Source organism: Pelophylax lessonae (assembly GCF_965119305.1).
Source record: "Pelophylax lessonae genome assembly, chromosome: 3".
NCBI lineage: Eukaryota > Metazoa > Chordata > Amphibia > Anura > Ranidae > Pelophylax > Pelophylax lessonae.
This window is the reverse complement of record NC_138770.1, coordinates 608,292,429-608,308,342: the sequence shown is the minus strand read 5'-3', so window position 1 is coordinate 608,308,342 and position 15,914 is coordinate 608,292,429. Positions and strand designations below refer to the sequence as shown.

Here is a 15,914-nt window from a genome sequence, read left to right as displayed (position 1 = left end):
TAGACAAACATGTAAACAGTGGTGAAAGCATTAGCATGTTTGGATAAATGCAAGGTCCGTTTTACAGTCCTAAGAGCAACAGACTAGAAGTTGGGATGTGCACAGTCAAAATACTCAGAGTCAGGGGGGGAGCCTGAAGCAGACCCCAGACATGCTAAAAACAAAAAAGAAACAGGCGCCTCTGCGTGCAGACTGCTGGTTGCTTTAATAATAAAACAGAAGAATAAAACTCACATAGAAGACAAGGTTAGTAGGTAGATAGGGTAAACCAGTGACTGGAGGCTGTGCTTGTCCGTCCTGGGAGCCGTCCTGGGAACAGGTCCGCCGTTTGTAGGGCCGTTGTTCTATCAGAAAACCCTACCCCATCGGATTTCCCTACCTTACGTCATTTCCGGTGCAGGTTCGTCATGCACCAGCTGTAGCCGCGCCACACGTCCTACTGCGCATGCGTGGAATAGGTAGGGAATTTTGATAACATAGTAAGGGGGGTGAGGCAATAGTCCTACTGCGCATGAGCGGGCGCATGCGCACCAACGGATCGGGTAGCGGCATCTCTTATAACAAACATCCATCCGATCTCCATGGCATACACTGCGCCGAGCCGACAATGGGACAATCCTATTCCTTACCCTCACGCGCACGCCCACTGTCTCATTGTCGGGTCGGGGCAGTGTGGGGCATGGAGATCGGATTGTCGAGTTGGTGCAGTGTCGGCTTGGTGCAGTGTGTGCCATGGAGATCGGATGGATGTTTTTTATCAGAGATCCCGCTGCCCGACCCGTTGGTGCGCATGTGCAGGCGCATGCACACTAGGACTTTTGCCTGACCCCTTACGATGTTATCAAAATGCCCTACCTATTCTGTGCATGCGCAGTAGGACGTGTGACGCGACTACAGCTGATTCATGATGAAGCCACAGCTGATCCGCAACCGGAAATGACGGAGGTATGGAATTCTGATAGGGTATGGTATTCTGACAGAACACCGTTCTTGTCAGCAGGAAGTGGCTGTGTGATAGTGTGTGGGAACGAGGGCTGGAATGCACTGGGACACAGGTTGGACCGCAGCGTCGTCCGTGATGATGTCACCGGTGTGTTCACGACGTGTTTCGGAGCATGCGCACTAAAGGAATACTGCCAGAGCACGCTCCTTCTTCAAGCTATTGTGATGGGGACAAGGAGCCAGGACAGCCTTACGAACAGCGGATCTGTTCCGAGGACGGCTCCCAGGATGGACAAGCACAGCCTTCAGTTACTGGTTTACCCTATCTGCCTTCTAACCTTGTCCTCTATGTGAGTTTTATTCTTCTGTTTCATTATTAAAGCAACTAGCAGTCAGCACTCAGAGGCTCCTATTTATTTTCTGTTTTTTCCATTCTCCTGTGACTGTCCTATGATGCTGCAGGACCCCTGACCCTCTGTCTGGACAGTGCTTATTGGCCCTGTGTCGATCACATGCACTCTCCCAAGAAAAAATACCCCTTCTAGCAATACACACCAAACTGAGCATGTGGAGCTTGCCCCCTAGCCTCTGTATTATCAGGAGATGGTTTGGGGACTCTGGAAGAATGGGAGGATTAGAAGAGACAGGATCAAACTGCATTTTTACACAATGCAAAGGATTAACCCCTTAGGTTTCACAGTGAGTATAACAAGCATGCTTTACTGCATATACAGACTGAATTTACTGTTGTGGGTTTAATAACAATTTCAGTAAAAAAAAGGAAGCCTTTAAAATGACTTTCACTTCCTGTCCCATAGCCAAAAGAACAAAAGAAGCCGACTCGCCCCCACCTCCATCTAAAACCAGTAGATCACTTTTCTGTGAACTTACGTAATAAAATATATTTTTGTTATATTAATGCATGCCTAAGTAAATTATGTTCGACACTTCCAGGATTATTTATTATCCCTCATAGAGGTCACAGAGCTTCCCACTCACAATGCGTTTATCTGCTTCTCTATACAGAAAGACAGTGCCTTCTTTGTTCATCCAAGGTCAACATTTGCTTCCTAGATACAAAAGATAACACTGTCATGTTAATTCTGGTGCCTGTGCAGTTTGTGGCCGTGTTCACAAACGTTTGACGAAGATCAGCCCTGGCTGCAGTCTCTCACCCTGCTACAAAGATGCAATGTACAGTCTGATTACTGGTGGAGAGGAGACTGAGAAAATGCTTCCTCCTGCCTGCCATGAATTGAAGACATAATTTAAGCCTAGGCAAAGTCTCTGCTGGACTGGGGCTCAAGGACTGATTGTTAATGATAAAAGGTACAGGTTGCTGTTATTGTTGCATATTGTGACATGCCAGTAATTTATTCATGACGACATGTAAAATACTGGCAGGTGCACTTTAATTTGCATGACTGGACTTCCTTCCTGGCTTTATACACTATATTACCAAAAGTAATGGGACACCTGTCTTTACACGCACATGAACTTTAATGGCATCCCAGTCTTAGTACGTAGGGTTCAATATTGAGTTGGCCCACCCCTTGCAGCTATAACATTTTCACCTCTTCTGGGAAGGCTGTCCATAAGGTTTAGGAGTGTGTCTATGGGAATGTTTGACCATTCTTCCAGAAGCGCATTTGTGAGGTCAGGCGCTGATGTTGGATGAGAAGGCCTGGCTCGCAGTCTCCGCTCTACTTCATCCTAAATCAGTGGTGGGATTCAAAAATTTTAGTAACCAGTTCCGACTTTCCCAGCAGAATGACCAGCGTGCCCCCTTTCAATGCACAGTGACCAGCGTGCCCCCTTTCAATGCACAGTGACCAGCGTGCCCCCTTTTCAATGCACAGTGACCAGCGTGCCCCCTTTCAAAGCACAGTGACCAGCGTGCCCCCCTTTCAATGCAGAGAGACCAGCGTGCCCCCTTTCAATGCACAGTGACCACAGCATTGCCCCCAATCATTGCAGAGTGCCACAGCATTGCCCCCAATCATTGCAGAGTGCCAGCCACAGCATTGCCCCAATCATTGCAGAGTGCCAGCCACAGCATTGCCCCCAGTCATTGCAGAGTGCCACAGAATTGCCCCCAAACATTGCAGAGTTCCACAGCACTGCCCCCAATCATTGCAGAGTGCCAGCCACAGCATTGCCCCTAATGATTGCAGTGCCAGCCACAGCATTGCCCCTAATGATTACAGAGTGCCAGCCACAGCACTGCCCCTAATGATTGCAGAGTGCCAGCCACAGGATTGACCCCAATGATTGCAGAGTGCCAGCCACAGCATTGCCCCCAATGATTGCAGAGTGCCAGCCACAGCACTGCCCCCAATCATTGCAGAGTGCCAGCCACAGCACTGCCCCCAATCATTGCAGAGTGTCAGCCACAGCATTGCCCCTAATGATTGCAGAGTGCCAGCCACAGCATTGCCCCCAATGATTGCAGAGTGCCAGCCACAGCATTGTCCCTAATGATTGCAGAGTGCCAGCCACAGGATTGACCCAATGATTGCAGAGTGCCAGCCACAGCATTGCCCCTAATGATTGCAGAGTGCCAGCCACAGCATTGCCCCTAATGATTGCAGAGTGCCAGCCACAGCATTGCCCTAATGATTGCAGAGTGCCAGCCACAGCATTGACCCCAATGATTTCAGAGTGCCAGCCACAGCATTGCCCCTAATGATTGCAGAGTGCCAGCCACAGCATTGCCTCCAATGATTGCAGAGTGCCAGCCACAGCATTGCCCCTAATGATTGCAGAGTGCCAGCCACAGCATTGCCCCCAATGATTGCAGAGTGTCAGCCACAGCATTGCCCCCAATGATTGCAGAGTGCCAGCCACAGCATTGCCCCCCAATGATTGCAGAGTGCCAGCCACAGCATTGCCCCCAATGATTGCAGAGTGCCAGCCACAGCATTGCCCCTAATGATTGCAGAGTGCCAGCCACAGCATTGCCCCTAATGATTGCAGAGTGCCAGCCACAGCATTGACCCCAATGATTGCAGAGTGCCAGCCACAGCATTGCCCCCAATGATTGCAGAGTGCCAGCCCCAGCATTGACCCCAATGATTGCAGAGTGCCAGCCACAGCATTGCCCCTAATGATTGCAGAGTGCCAGCCACAGCATTGCCCCCAATGATTGCAGAGTGCCAGCCACAGCATTGACCCCAATGATTGCAGAGTGCCAGCCACAGCATTGCCCCCAATGCCCAATGATTGCAGAGTGCCAGCCACAGCATTGCCCTCAATGATTGCAGAGTGCCAGCCACAGCATTGCCCCCAATGATTGCAGAGTGCCAGCCACAGCATTGCCCCCAATGCCCAATGATTGCAGAGTTCCAGCCACAGCATTGCCCCCAATGATTGCAGAGTGCCAGCGACCCCCCCCCCCCCCGCACTTACCTCACAGACAGTCTCGCAGCTTCGCTTCAGTCCCCGGCTCCCCGCGTCTCCGAGTCTTCAGTCCTCCCGCGGCGCCTCCTCCTCGTCCAATGGCACGGTGTTTGCCTTTCGGCCAATCAGGAAGCGGGAGGACCCGCTCCCTGATTGGCCAGGAGGACGATCCGTGTGACAATAGCGAATTCTCATTTGCTATTGTCACAGAATGGGTGGGTCGGGGCGCACTGCTCCGCTCCCTGGCAGCCACGTCTGCGGCTGCGCGGTGCGAACGCGGAACATTCAATTGTACTGCGCTCGGACGCGCAGAGGGATTCAGCCGGTTCTGCGAACTTGCAGAAAGTTAGTAACCGGTTCTATGGATCCGGTGCGAACTGGCTGAATCCCACCACTGTCCTAAATGTGTTCTATCGTGGTTGAGGTCAGGACTCTGTGCAGGCCAGTCATGTTCCTCAACCCCAAACCCGCTCACCCATGTCTTTATGGACCTTCCTTTGTGCAGTGGTGCGCAGTCATGTTGGAACAGGAAGGACCATCCCCAAACTTTCCCCACAAAGTTTGGAGCATGAAATTATCCAAAATGTCTTGGTATGCTGAGGCCGTAAGAGTTCCCTTCACTGGAACTAAGGGGCCAAGCCCAATCCCTGAAAAATGACCCCACACCATAATCCCCACTCCACCAAATTATTTGGACCAGTGCACAAAGCAAGGTCCATAATGACATAGATCAGTGAGTTTGGGGTGGAGGAACTTGACTGGCTCGAATTCTCCACTCTTATTCATCCCAAAACTGTTCTGTCGGGTTGAGATCAGGACTCTGTGCAGGCCAGTCAAGTTCCTCCACCCCAAACTCGCTCATCTATGTCTTTATGGACCTTGCTTTGTGCACTGGTCCAAATAATTTGGTGGAGGGGGGGGGGGGTTATGGTGTGGAGATTTTATTCAGAGGTTGGGCCTTGCCCCTTAGTTCCAGTGAAGGGAACCCTTAAGGCGTCAGCATACCAAGACATTTTGGACAATTTTGTGCGCTTAATTTTGAAGGAACAGTTTGGGGATGGCCCCTTCTGTTCCAACATGACTGCGCACCAATGGACAAAGGAAGGTCCATAAAGACATGGATGAGCGAGTTTCAGGTGGAGGAACTTGACTGGCCTGCACAGAGTCCTGACCTCAACCCGACAGATCAGCTGTTATAGCTGCAAAGGATGGGCCAACTCAATATTGAACCCTACGGACTAAAGCTGGATACACACTATACAACTTTTGTTGGTAGATTTCCTTTAGATTTACCTTTCAATGATGTAGTGCAAGGGCCTGCCTGATTGCATACAAATTGAAAGTGTTTAGGTCTGACCTCATATTATAGGGTTTTGGTAAATCTAAAGCCTTATACACACGATCAGATTAAGGAAAGATCTGTCGTCCGTTTTTTGTTGCATGCTAGTCTCATATGGAAAGTGAAGAGGTTACTTTCATACGAAAATTCCCGTACGACAGAACTCAACTTCAGAAGTGATGTCATGTGTTGGATTGTTTTGTATGTGTTCTTTAGTTTCCCAGCATGCCTAGTCTTGCTCTTATGATTTTTTTCAGACGAAAACTGTACTAATTAAACGAAAATCGGACGTTGTGTTGACGTACGATAAAAAATGTTATAGCCTGCACATCCTGTTTTTGTCGTCTGAAAATTCGTAATCGGCTGTCGAAAGCACTATACTAACAATCTGAAAATCGGCAGATCGTTCGTCGTACGAAATTTTCCTTCCGATTTTCGTATCGTGTGTACGGGCCATTAAGGAAAAAATCTAAAGATAATTGTATAGTGTGTATCCAGCTTAAGACTGGGATGCCATTTAAGTTCATGTGCGTGTTAAGACATGCATCCCAATACTTTTGGTAATATAGTGTATTTCAGTCTAAAAGACAGCCAGCCAATCACTTTTCACATAGAAAGAAATTGTCTACAGTGAAATATTGGCCAGTTTAGCTGCTCTATGTATAATATTTGCTACATACAATGGATCATTATTATTATTATTATAGGGCTGAAACAACTAATCGATTAATCAACAACTAATCGATTATGAAAATAGTTGTCAACTATTTTCGTAATCGATTAATCGGTCAGCCGATTAGTTGTCCTACATACGGAATGCATTATTTGCTTACATATCAGAAAATACAGTGCAACGCACCTACAGCTCAGTACACCCTCCATACATGTATGTAGATGTCAGAGAACCTGTGAATGTGTGAGGAGCAATGCCTTATGGTAAATGTAGTCCTGGGCAAGAGAAGGAACCAAGTAATTCTAAAGGCAGAGGTTTTTTTTACCTTGCTATAACAACACTCTGTAAAATACTGTACTATACTTTTCTATCAAGCTACCTGCCTATTAAAGTGGAGTTCCACCCTAAAATTATACTTGCCTCCATCTTCTCGCTCCGGGTCACCTGAAAAACAAATGATAATCGCAATTTTCTTTTTTTTTACTTACCTCGTTTAGAAGAACATATACTTACCTTACTTCCTCCTCCTCCCCTCGGCGGCCACGGCGATTCGTCACTTCCTGGCTTTGCAATGATTCCTGGGAGCTGAACGTCATCGCTCTCAGGAATCAATGCGCCTGCACCGGCCCCGATGTCAGTTCCGGTGCAGGCGCCGTCATACCTTGCTAAACAGCTTCTGGGCATGCCCAGAAGCTGTGCAGGGATGACGCTGTGGCACCGGAAGTGACGGCGGGGCCGGTGCAGTGCATCGTGGGACCGAAGAAGACGGAAGAGGACACAGAAGAGGATCGCGCTGGCTTCAAGCTGCCCACACCTGAGATGGCAGCGCTGGAGAATACATTTTCAAGGTAAGTATTTCTCCTAAAAGGTAAGTGCGAACCGGGACAGATCAGAGGCTATCCATTGTGGAATGTACTAGCCCTGACTGTCCCGGGGGTATTTTTATTAAAAAAAACTTTCACTGGGTGGAACTCCGCTTTAATAAGGGAGTCTATCATGAATATTATATACCAATCCGGTCTGAAAATTTGCAAAACAGCGTTTTAGGTCTTTTAAAAATATTGATCTCGGAGTCTGATATGTACCACATTTAAACCTCTAATAATGCATATATCTGTCCCACAGTGGATTAAATATCCAACTATATAGCTGGGTATTTATATTTACCACTGCATATAGATATTCAAGAATATTAACTAAATTATACACCAACCTTTTTTTTTTTTTTTTTTTCGAGGTTTCCGATTAGTCGATTAATCGAAACAATATTCGGCCAACTTATCGATTATGAAAATAATTGTTAGTTGCAGCTCTATATTATTATAGATGATTTTTATGGGGGCCAACAGTTTGCACAGCACTTTACATATAAAGGGAAAGTACAGTGGCAATACACTTTAAAACAAGGGGGTTAGGAGGACCCTGCTCAGGAAAGTTTGTATTTTTAATTTGCACTGTTAAAGAAATTGCAGATTGTCTGCACACAGCATCCCAGGTACTATTGGAAGGAACAGCCTAGGGCTGGCAGCTGCCTGTTCAGACAAGGCACACCCTGACTATCATCTGACAGGCTGGGCTGCCTCTTCCTGCAGCTGTAATGGGAAACCTCCTTGATGACGTTTCTCAGTATTTGCTGCATCTCCTTCATCCAGCCTCCCTCACTCCTCTGCACACACAGGGATGCCTGCACCTTTCTTCCCTCTGCTCTAATATATACATCTGTCTGTCTGTCCTGGGGTGTCAGTACAAGGACTGCTCTGCAGTGATTTCTCTGTGCATGCCTCTGAAGCCTCCTGCGTGCCTCCCCACCAGCTCCCTTCCTGTGATCACAGCCCAGGGACGATGATCGGTTCAGCAGCCAAGTTGGCTCATGACCGGGCTTTGGCCAATGGCTATGGCACCAATGAGAAGGCACTGAAATACCTCGACCAGGACTATGAGACCCTCAGGAATGAATGCCTCCAGTCTGGGACTTTGTTTAAGGATTCCCTTTTTCCAGCCATCCACTCCTCACTGGGGTTCAATGAACTGGGGGCCAACTCCCCCAAAGTGCAAGGGGTGGTGTGGAAGAGACCCACGGTAAGTCACCAACCAAAGGGGGGGGGGGGTGCATGTTGTATGAGAGTTGTAGAGTGTGGGACTGCCTGCTGTGGAACTACAAGTCCCAGCATGGGCTGATCTACTGCAAGATTGCTGTTTTTAGGTTGTTGCTGTGAAATTGGAGTTCTCAAGGTAACCAGCCAGGTTACAGGTAGGGTTACATATGAGAGCTGCCAATGTATATATGTGTATAACTACATGCCACTGGGCTGTCATCCTCAACCTCATTTCACTACTTAGCTGATCACACCTGCAGAACAAGTATGGGGTGGGGAGTTCCAGCTTGTCTGGATTCCTAGCACTTCCAAATCAATATCAAACCTAGACATGGGGCCAAGATTATGGAACTTGTACCTTTATGGACAAGTCAGCAGCGGGAGGCCCCCTCTTTCTGTACTGTCAGGTTCCTTAAAGAAGGGTTTGGGGATCCCGACATCCAACATCCCAGTTTATTTGTAGATACTGTCGGGGCCAGAATCTTTATTTTCCTGGTGACTACTAGTTCCAGCATGTCCGAACAGTATGCAATTGTCATGAAGTGTTAATGTTGGTCATGCATATGGCAGTTTATCATTTTATCTATTCCCATCTGGCATTTATAATAACTGAAAGAATCAAGATAACTTCTCACCAACAAATAGCTAAGTGGCAGGAATAGTGGGTGCATTGATCTGTTTGTTTTGTAAAAATGTCACAAGACTGTTCATTTATATCTTGTATTTCGAAGATAAACCAATGCGGAAAGTTTGGTGTTTAACCACTTCTGGACTGGAAGGATTTGCCCCCTTAATAGCCAGGCCATTTTTTGCGATTCGGCACTGCATTATTTTAACAGACAATTGCACGGTCGTGCAATGCTGTACCCAAATAAAATAGATGTCCTTTTTTTCCCTACAAATAGAGCTTTCTATTGGTGGTATTTGATCACCTGTGCAATTTTTATTTTTTGCGCTATAAACAAAAAAATAGCAACAATTCTGAAAAAAAGGAAAACAATATTTTTCACATTCTGCTATATAACATTCTCCCCAAAAAATGTAAAAATCTAATTTTTTCATCCTTTTAGGCCAATTTGTATACTGCTACATATTTTTGGTAAAAAAAAATTGGAATAAGCGTATTTTGATTTGTTTTCGCAAAAGTTATTGCGTTTACAAACTAGGGGAAAGATTTGTGTCATTTTTATTTATTTTTTACTAGTAATGGCGGCGATCTGCAATATTTAGCGGGACTGTGACATTACTACAGTAATCGGTGCTAAAAATATGCACTTGTTACTGTAATAATGACACTGGCAGGGAAGGGGGTGATCAAAGGGTTAAGTGTGAGCCTAGGGGAGTATTTTATAACTGTGGGGGGAGGGACTTGTGCAATGATCACAGAGACCTGTGATCCTAAATAGGAGTATCACGGGCATTCTGTGATCATTTCAGAGAGAAGAACGGTCAGCTGTGTTTACAACAGCTGATCGTCCTCTCTCAGCGGGGGAACGATCGTGGGATTGTCGCTGGTCCTGTACATCGGCATCCCCACTGCCTAGTAGAGGTAGCGGCGTGCCCCCAGGACAGCTCCCACGAGCCGATGTACCCCCTATGTCAGTTCGTGCAGCCAAGCCAGCCTGCCGCAGTAAATCTGTTGCGGGTAGTCGGCAAGCGGTTAAGTGATACCCTTAAGGCCCCTTTTACATGGGGTGGATTCCACTGACCGATCCCTTGCTGATCACAGCAGAGCGGGCATATGACACATCTATGTTTGCTCGGTTTCTGCAGAGTGAATACAGACAGAGCTCGCCCTGCTCTATGGGCACCTGGGAGTATACGGACGCCGCTGTCCATTTACACCCTACTACCCTCTGATCATATACCATAGCTAGCGTCCAACTGTCTCTGATTTTAAGGGACTGTCCCTGATTTCGAACAAAGTCCCTCTTGCCTCCTCATTTGTCCCTCATTTTGGTCTGATCTATACAGTTGTATATAAAATGCACTTTTAGGCCTCTTTCACACGGAGCGGACCGTATTGCGATCCGCTCCGGCACTTTTTTTTTTTTTTTTTACGGACACAGATGACACTTGTCATCTGGTCCGTATGTCCGCATATCATCCCATCCGTTTGCGGATGATATACGGACATAATGTATGTCTATGGGATAGCGGATGCCACCGCTGACATCCGATTTTGCGTCCTTTCCGTTTTTTAAACGGAAGAAAAATAGGGTTCTGTTCCGTTCCAAAAAACGGAACAGAACTGAAAGAACGCAAATCGGATGTCAGCGGATGGTATTCCGCTGACATCCACAATCCCATTGACTTACATTATGTCCGTATATCACCCGCAAATGGATGGAGTGATATACGGACATACGGAGTGCCGTGTGAAAGAGGCCTTAATCTTTCAAAAAGTGTTTCCCAATGCCAAACCTTTCCTCCAATTTCTAAATTGCTGCATTTGCAAAGTTCAGAAGCCAGTATAAAGGAATGTAAAGAAAAAGGGGTTCTAATGAGCCCCTTTTTCTAGATGGGATGGCGGCAGGCTTTTGTAAAGATAAGCATCCTTTAGTCATTACAATAGGTTACTAGGCAGATTTAGGTGGGCTAGCCAGTGTATGGTCAGAATAAGCCCCAGTCACTGTGGGGCTTATTCTGTAGCTAGGAAGAATAACATTTAAACTGGTTCTTTCTTGTTTTCTTCCCGCCCTTGAGCCTGCCCAGGATCTATTTAAAGGGGGGCTCGGCTCCTGAAGCGCCACTTACCTCAGGAAGAACGTCGTGTCAAGTTGAGAAGTTTTGTTACCCTCCCTCCCCTCCCCTTGGCTGTCGCGGCCAGTTTATACTTGTTAGGTCATCTTTGCGTGGTGCAAAGAGGGACTTTTTTTATTGTGGTTTACCCCTTTTATTGGGATGAGTATGCTTGGATAATTTGCTTTTGATATGATAATTTGTTGGTAACCTGGATCTCAGTGATCGTGTTAAAGTTATTGAGTTTATGTTAACAAATTTTAATACAAGTATTAAAACGGCCGCGGCCTTTATTTTTCCAAATGGTGTTGTCAGTCTCTTTTATTTTAGTTTAAGTTATTAAAGTTATAGAATAAAGTTCTGCCTGCTATCCCATAGTAGTGGTTACAAAAAAAAAAAAAGGCACTTGTGGGTTTAATCATTTTTTTGTATAGTATAATTCCCCATTTAAGGGCGTGTGGCAGGGGTGTGTGTCCTATGCCCACATATTTTTGCGAACAAGTGCCCCTCGTTTCCATCTCAAAAAGTTGAGAGGTATGGTATACCCCTAAATGGAAGAGGGCCGATCCCCTTCTGTTTAGCGGACTGAATCAGACCCAGAGGTAGGTGGGCGTGAATGGACATAAGTCCATTTACACTTTCCTATCCTTAGGGATGCATGGACCTTCCGATCAGGTCTGACCGAAAAACAGGCAGGAGGTTATGATCGGATCGCCCGTGTGAAAGGGGCCTTATTGGCTAACTTAGGCCCCGTTCACATAGGGGCGACGCTACTTCGCACCGCGACCTCGGAGCGGCCGCCACGTACTTCATAACATTGAAGTCTATGGCGGTCGCCTCCTGGTCGCCCCAAAGAAGCTTCGGACCCTTTTTCTAAGTCGGACCGACTTGTGTCGCTCCTATTAGAACGGGTCCGCAGCTTCCCTATGGGAGGCGACCTACGGCGACCTGTGAGGCGACCAGGTCGCCTCACAGGTCGCCCTAGTGTGAACCGGGACTCAAAGTGATTGTAAAGTCTTGTTTGTTATAAAAAAACAAAAAAAAAAATATGTTATACATGCCCTGTGCAGTTGGTTTTGCACAGAGTGGCCCAGGCCCTCCTCTTCTTGGGTCCCTCTTCAGCTCTCCTGGCCCCTCTCTCTGTTGAGTGCCCCCACAGCAAGCAGCTTCCTAAGGGGGTACCCGAGCCGAGTCACAGCTCCCTGTGTCCATTCAGACTTGGAGCCGTGACCCGCCCCCGCCCCCCTCTTTCTCTTGATTGGCTGGCTGGCTGACTGACTTAGACAGCAGCGGGAGCCAATCACGCTGCGCTGCTGTCTTAGCCAATGAAGAGGGTAAGACACTCCTGTAACATTGCTGTATAAAGATAAGCTCAGGTAAGTATTAGGGGGGCTGAGGGGGGCTGCTGCACTCAGAAGGTTTTTTTTATCTTAATGCATAGAATGCATTAAGATAAAAAAAACCTTCTGCCTTTAAAATCCCTTTAAAGGAGAAGTACACCTGTAGAGCAGAGAGCCGGTGAATGATAGTGGGGGACAGGTGCATCATCGGTAAGTATGATAAAAAAAATAAACAAACCCATACTTCTCTTTTAATGGGATTTTAAAGTCTCTTTTTTTATTTTTAAATAACGAACATGTTATACTTACCTGCTCTGTGCAGTTGTTTTTGCACAGAGCAGCCTGAATCCTCTTCTTCTCTGGTCCCTCTTCGCTGCTCCTGACCCTCCCTCCTGTCAAATGCCCCCCCCCCCCCAGCAAGCAGCTTGCTATGGGGGCACCCCAACTGATTTGCAGCTCTGTGTATCCATTCAGACACAGAGCTGCATTTCGGACCCGCCCCTCTCTCTCCTGATTGGTTAACTGACTTTGACAGCCACGGGATCCAATGGTCTCAGCCAATCAGGAGGGAGAGTCCCATACGGCCGAGGGACTTGTGGACATCGCTGGATAGAGAGGGGTCTCAGGTAAGTATAAGGGGGTGCTGGGGATGCTGATGCACACAGAAGGTTTTTTATCTGAATGCATAGAATGCATTCAGATAAAAAAAAACCTTCTGAATTTACAACTCCTTTAATTTTTTAAAGTGGCAAGCTTTCAGGATTCCTTATAGTTGAAATAAGATTAATTGTAAACAGATGGGCTCTGTATATATCCCATATGTAGGGGGTCACTTTCAGTCAGTGTATCCCATAATAGGGTGTCTCTCACAGTATATCCCATAATAGGGCCCCTGCTCCCTATTATGGGATATACTAGTACTGATGGACCCCTTAATATGTGATATATTGGGAGAATTTGTTCACGCAAGCGAAATACAGGGGGCAAAATGAGTGGAGTCTGTAAGAGGTGTGGCTTCTGAGAAGTGGGAGGGGTCAAATGGAAGGGCGCGGTCTTGTGCCCCACCTTTTTAAAACTTCACCAGCCGCCACTGCTTCACACCATCTAACCAAGCACAGATCGACTTGGTTAGATGTGTCCCCTGGTTATACTGGCCAGGCAACTATTCATCTAAAACCAGAAATTCTATCACTTCCGGTTTTATAGTTTGCATATGAGATTGAGGCTTGTATTTGCCTCCCGTTCACGGCTCTCTCCCTCCCCTAGCCAGTGGCTATGTTCCCAGGCTCCAATAGGAGTGGGAAAGCCCACGGGAGGAGGGGGGCGCCGACTCTGTGAAAGTGATGGGCAGCTATGGAGCATTTTTTGTTCCTTCCATTTGCGAATAATCGCACCAACTGTTGTCACCCTCTCACCACGCTGTTTGGCAATGATCTTGTAGTCCATTCCACCCTTGTGTAGGTCTTCAATCTTGTCCCTTACATACTTGGATAGATCTTTGGTCTTTGCCATGGTGGAGAGATTGGAATCTGATTGATTGATTGCTTCTGTGGAGAGGTGTCTTTTATACAGGAAACAAGTTGAGATTAGGGGCACTCCTTTTAAGAGAGTGCTCCTAATCTCAGCTCATTACCTGTATAGAAGACGCCTGAGAGCCAGAAATTGTGCTGATTGATAGGTGATCAAATACTTATTTCACTCATTGAAATGCAAATTAATTTAGAACTTTTTTTTAAAAAGCGTTTTTATGGATATTTTTTGTTATTCTGTCTCTCACTGTTAAAATAAATATATCATTAAAATTATAGGCTGATCATTTCTTTGTCAATGGGCAAACGTCCAAAATCAGCAGGGGATCAAATACTCTTTTCCCTCACTGTAAGAAAAATAAGGTTCTTTGTGCTTTCTTTTAGGAAGTGACAAGGAAACTGCGTTTTTGGAATGATCAACAGATATTTTCTGTACTTGTTGTTTTGGCTTATGTTATTGGCATGACATGACAAAACTTATGTAACCACCAAATTTTGGAACTTGGGTTTACTACTGCAACCAGTCAAACCCTTTTTTTTAATCTGAAACATGATTTTGCTTTGGGCAACTGTTCCAATTTTTTGGGTTTTCGTAAACCAGTTTTTGAACCTTAACTCCGATTGTAGTGTAGGCAATCTAATGCCTCTTACACACGCAACGATTATCGGCCGACCGATCGGCCGTCTTTTGTCCAGTGTTGTTGTGTTGGTTGAAATGTGCTCTAGACTGCACACAAATTTTCTCGGCCAACAAAAACCAACTTCAGAATTGATGTCATGTGCTGGTTTACTTTCCGTGTGTTTTTTCTTCTCTGAGCATGCCCAGTCTTGCTCATCAGATTTTTGTCTGCCGAAATCTGTCTGACGGAAAATCGGCCGTTCTGTTGACGGCCAACAAAAATTTTATAGCCTGCACACCAGATTTTGTTCGGCTGAAAAGTCGGAGTCGGTTGTAGAAAGCATCATACTAACAAGCCGAAAATCGGCCGATCGGGGGTTGGCCGAAAATTCAAGGCCAGCTATCGATGCGTGTGTACGAGGCTTAAGGCTAGTTTTTCTCAGCCAATCAGTAGGACTTTCTTTGCAGCTGAGGATGCTGGGAGAGAGTACTTATTTTTAGGAAGTCAGGTGATCTGGGTTTTTTCCACCCAGAGGTCTGGGTGGGTGTGTGAGTAAAAGCTGCTGCTGGGTAGCCCTGAAGCCTTGAGCCAGGTGCACAAGCTTCTGCAAGGGAGAGCCTGCTCACTATCTGGAGGCATGATTGAAAGGATGGAGGCCTGAGATGAAGTACCAGATGTTACTCCTGCATGGACAGGGGAACTGTGGAGAACCCGGGAAAGCGTCAAGACAGAATCATCCAAAGAGTTCCTGCACCTTCTTGTGAGTTGCTATAGGAGACTGCTTTTGCTACAAAGTACAGATTGCTGGTTCCAGCTTAAAGAGGAAGTAAACCCTCCTCTGCAAGTTGTACCTATAGGTAAGTCTATGATAAGGCTTACCTATAGGTACTGTAAATATCTCCTAAACATGTACCGTTTAGGAGATATTTACCTTACATGCAGCCAGTGACGTCACTGGAGCATGCGCTCTGAAGGAACGGCCGCTCGTGCCGTTTCTTCAGAGCCCCGTGCCGTGACCGTCGGCTCCCGCTCTCGTCCGCGGGAGTGACGTCACCGCGACTCCAGCCAATCAGATGGCCGGATGCCATGATCCCGGAAGACGGGCGACTGGACATGTTGCCCGTCATACATGTAAGCGGACGGCACGGCGGGGGCTCGTTCTAAGGTAAGTATTTCATAATGAGCTAGTATGCAATGCATACTAGCTCATTATGTGTTTCTCTTTCAGGTTGCA

At 46.7% G+C, this 15,914-nt stretch overlaps 1 protein-coding gene across 1 annotated transcript in view; it reads left to right on the top strand.

Annotated features, from left to right (window-relative positions):
* Nucleotides 1-8,014: 8,014 nt before the first annotated feature.
* Nucleotides 8,015-15,914, top strand: part of LOC309549109 (calpain-2 catalytic subunit-like) — a 122,789-nt gene continuing 114,889 nt past the window's right edge. Inside the window, exon 1 of the mRNA XM_082249145.1 lies at nucleotides 8,015-8,432. Within this exon, the coding sequence (XP_082105271.1) occupies nucleotides 8,196-8,432 (237 nt within the window). The 5' untranslated portion in view covers nucleotides 8,015-8,195. The remainder of the gene's footprint in view (nucleotides 8,433-15,914) is intronic.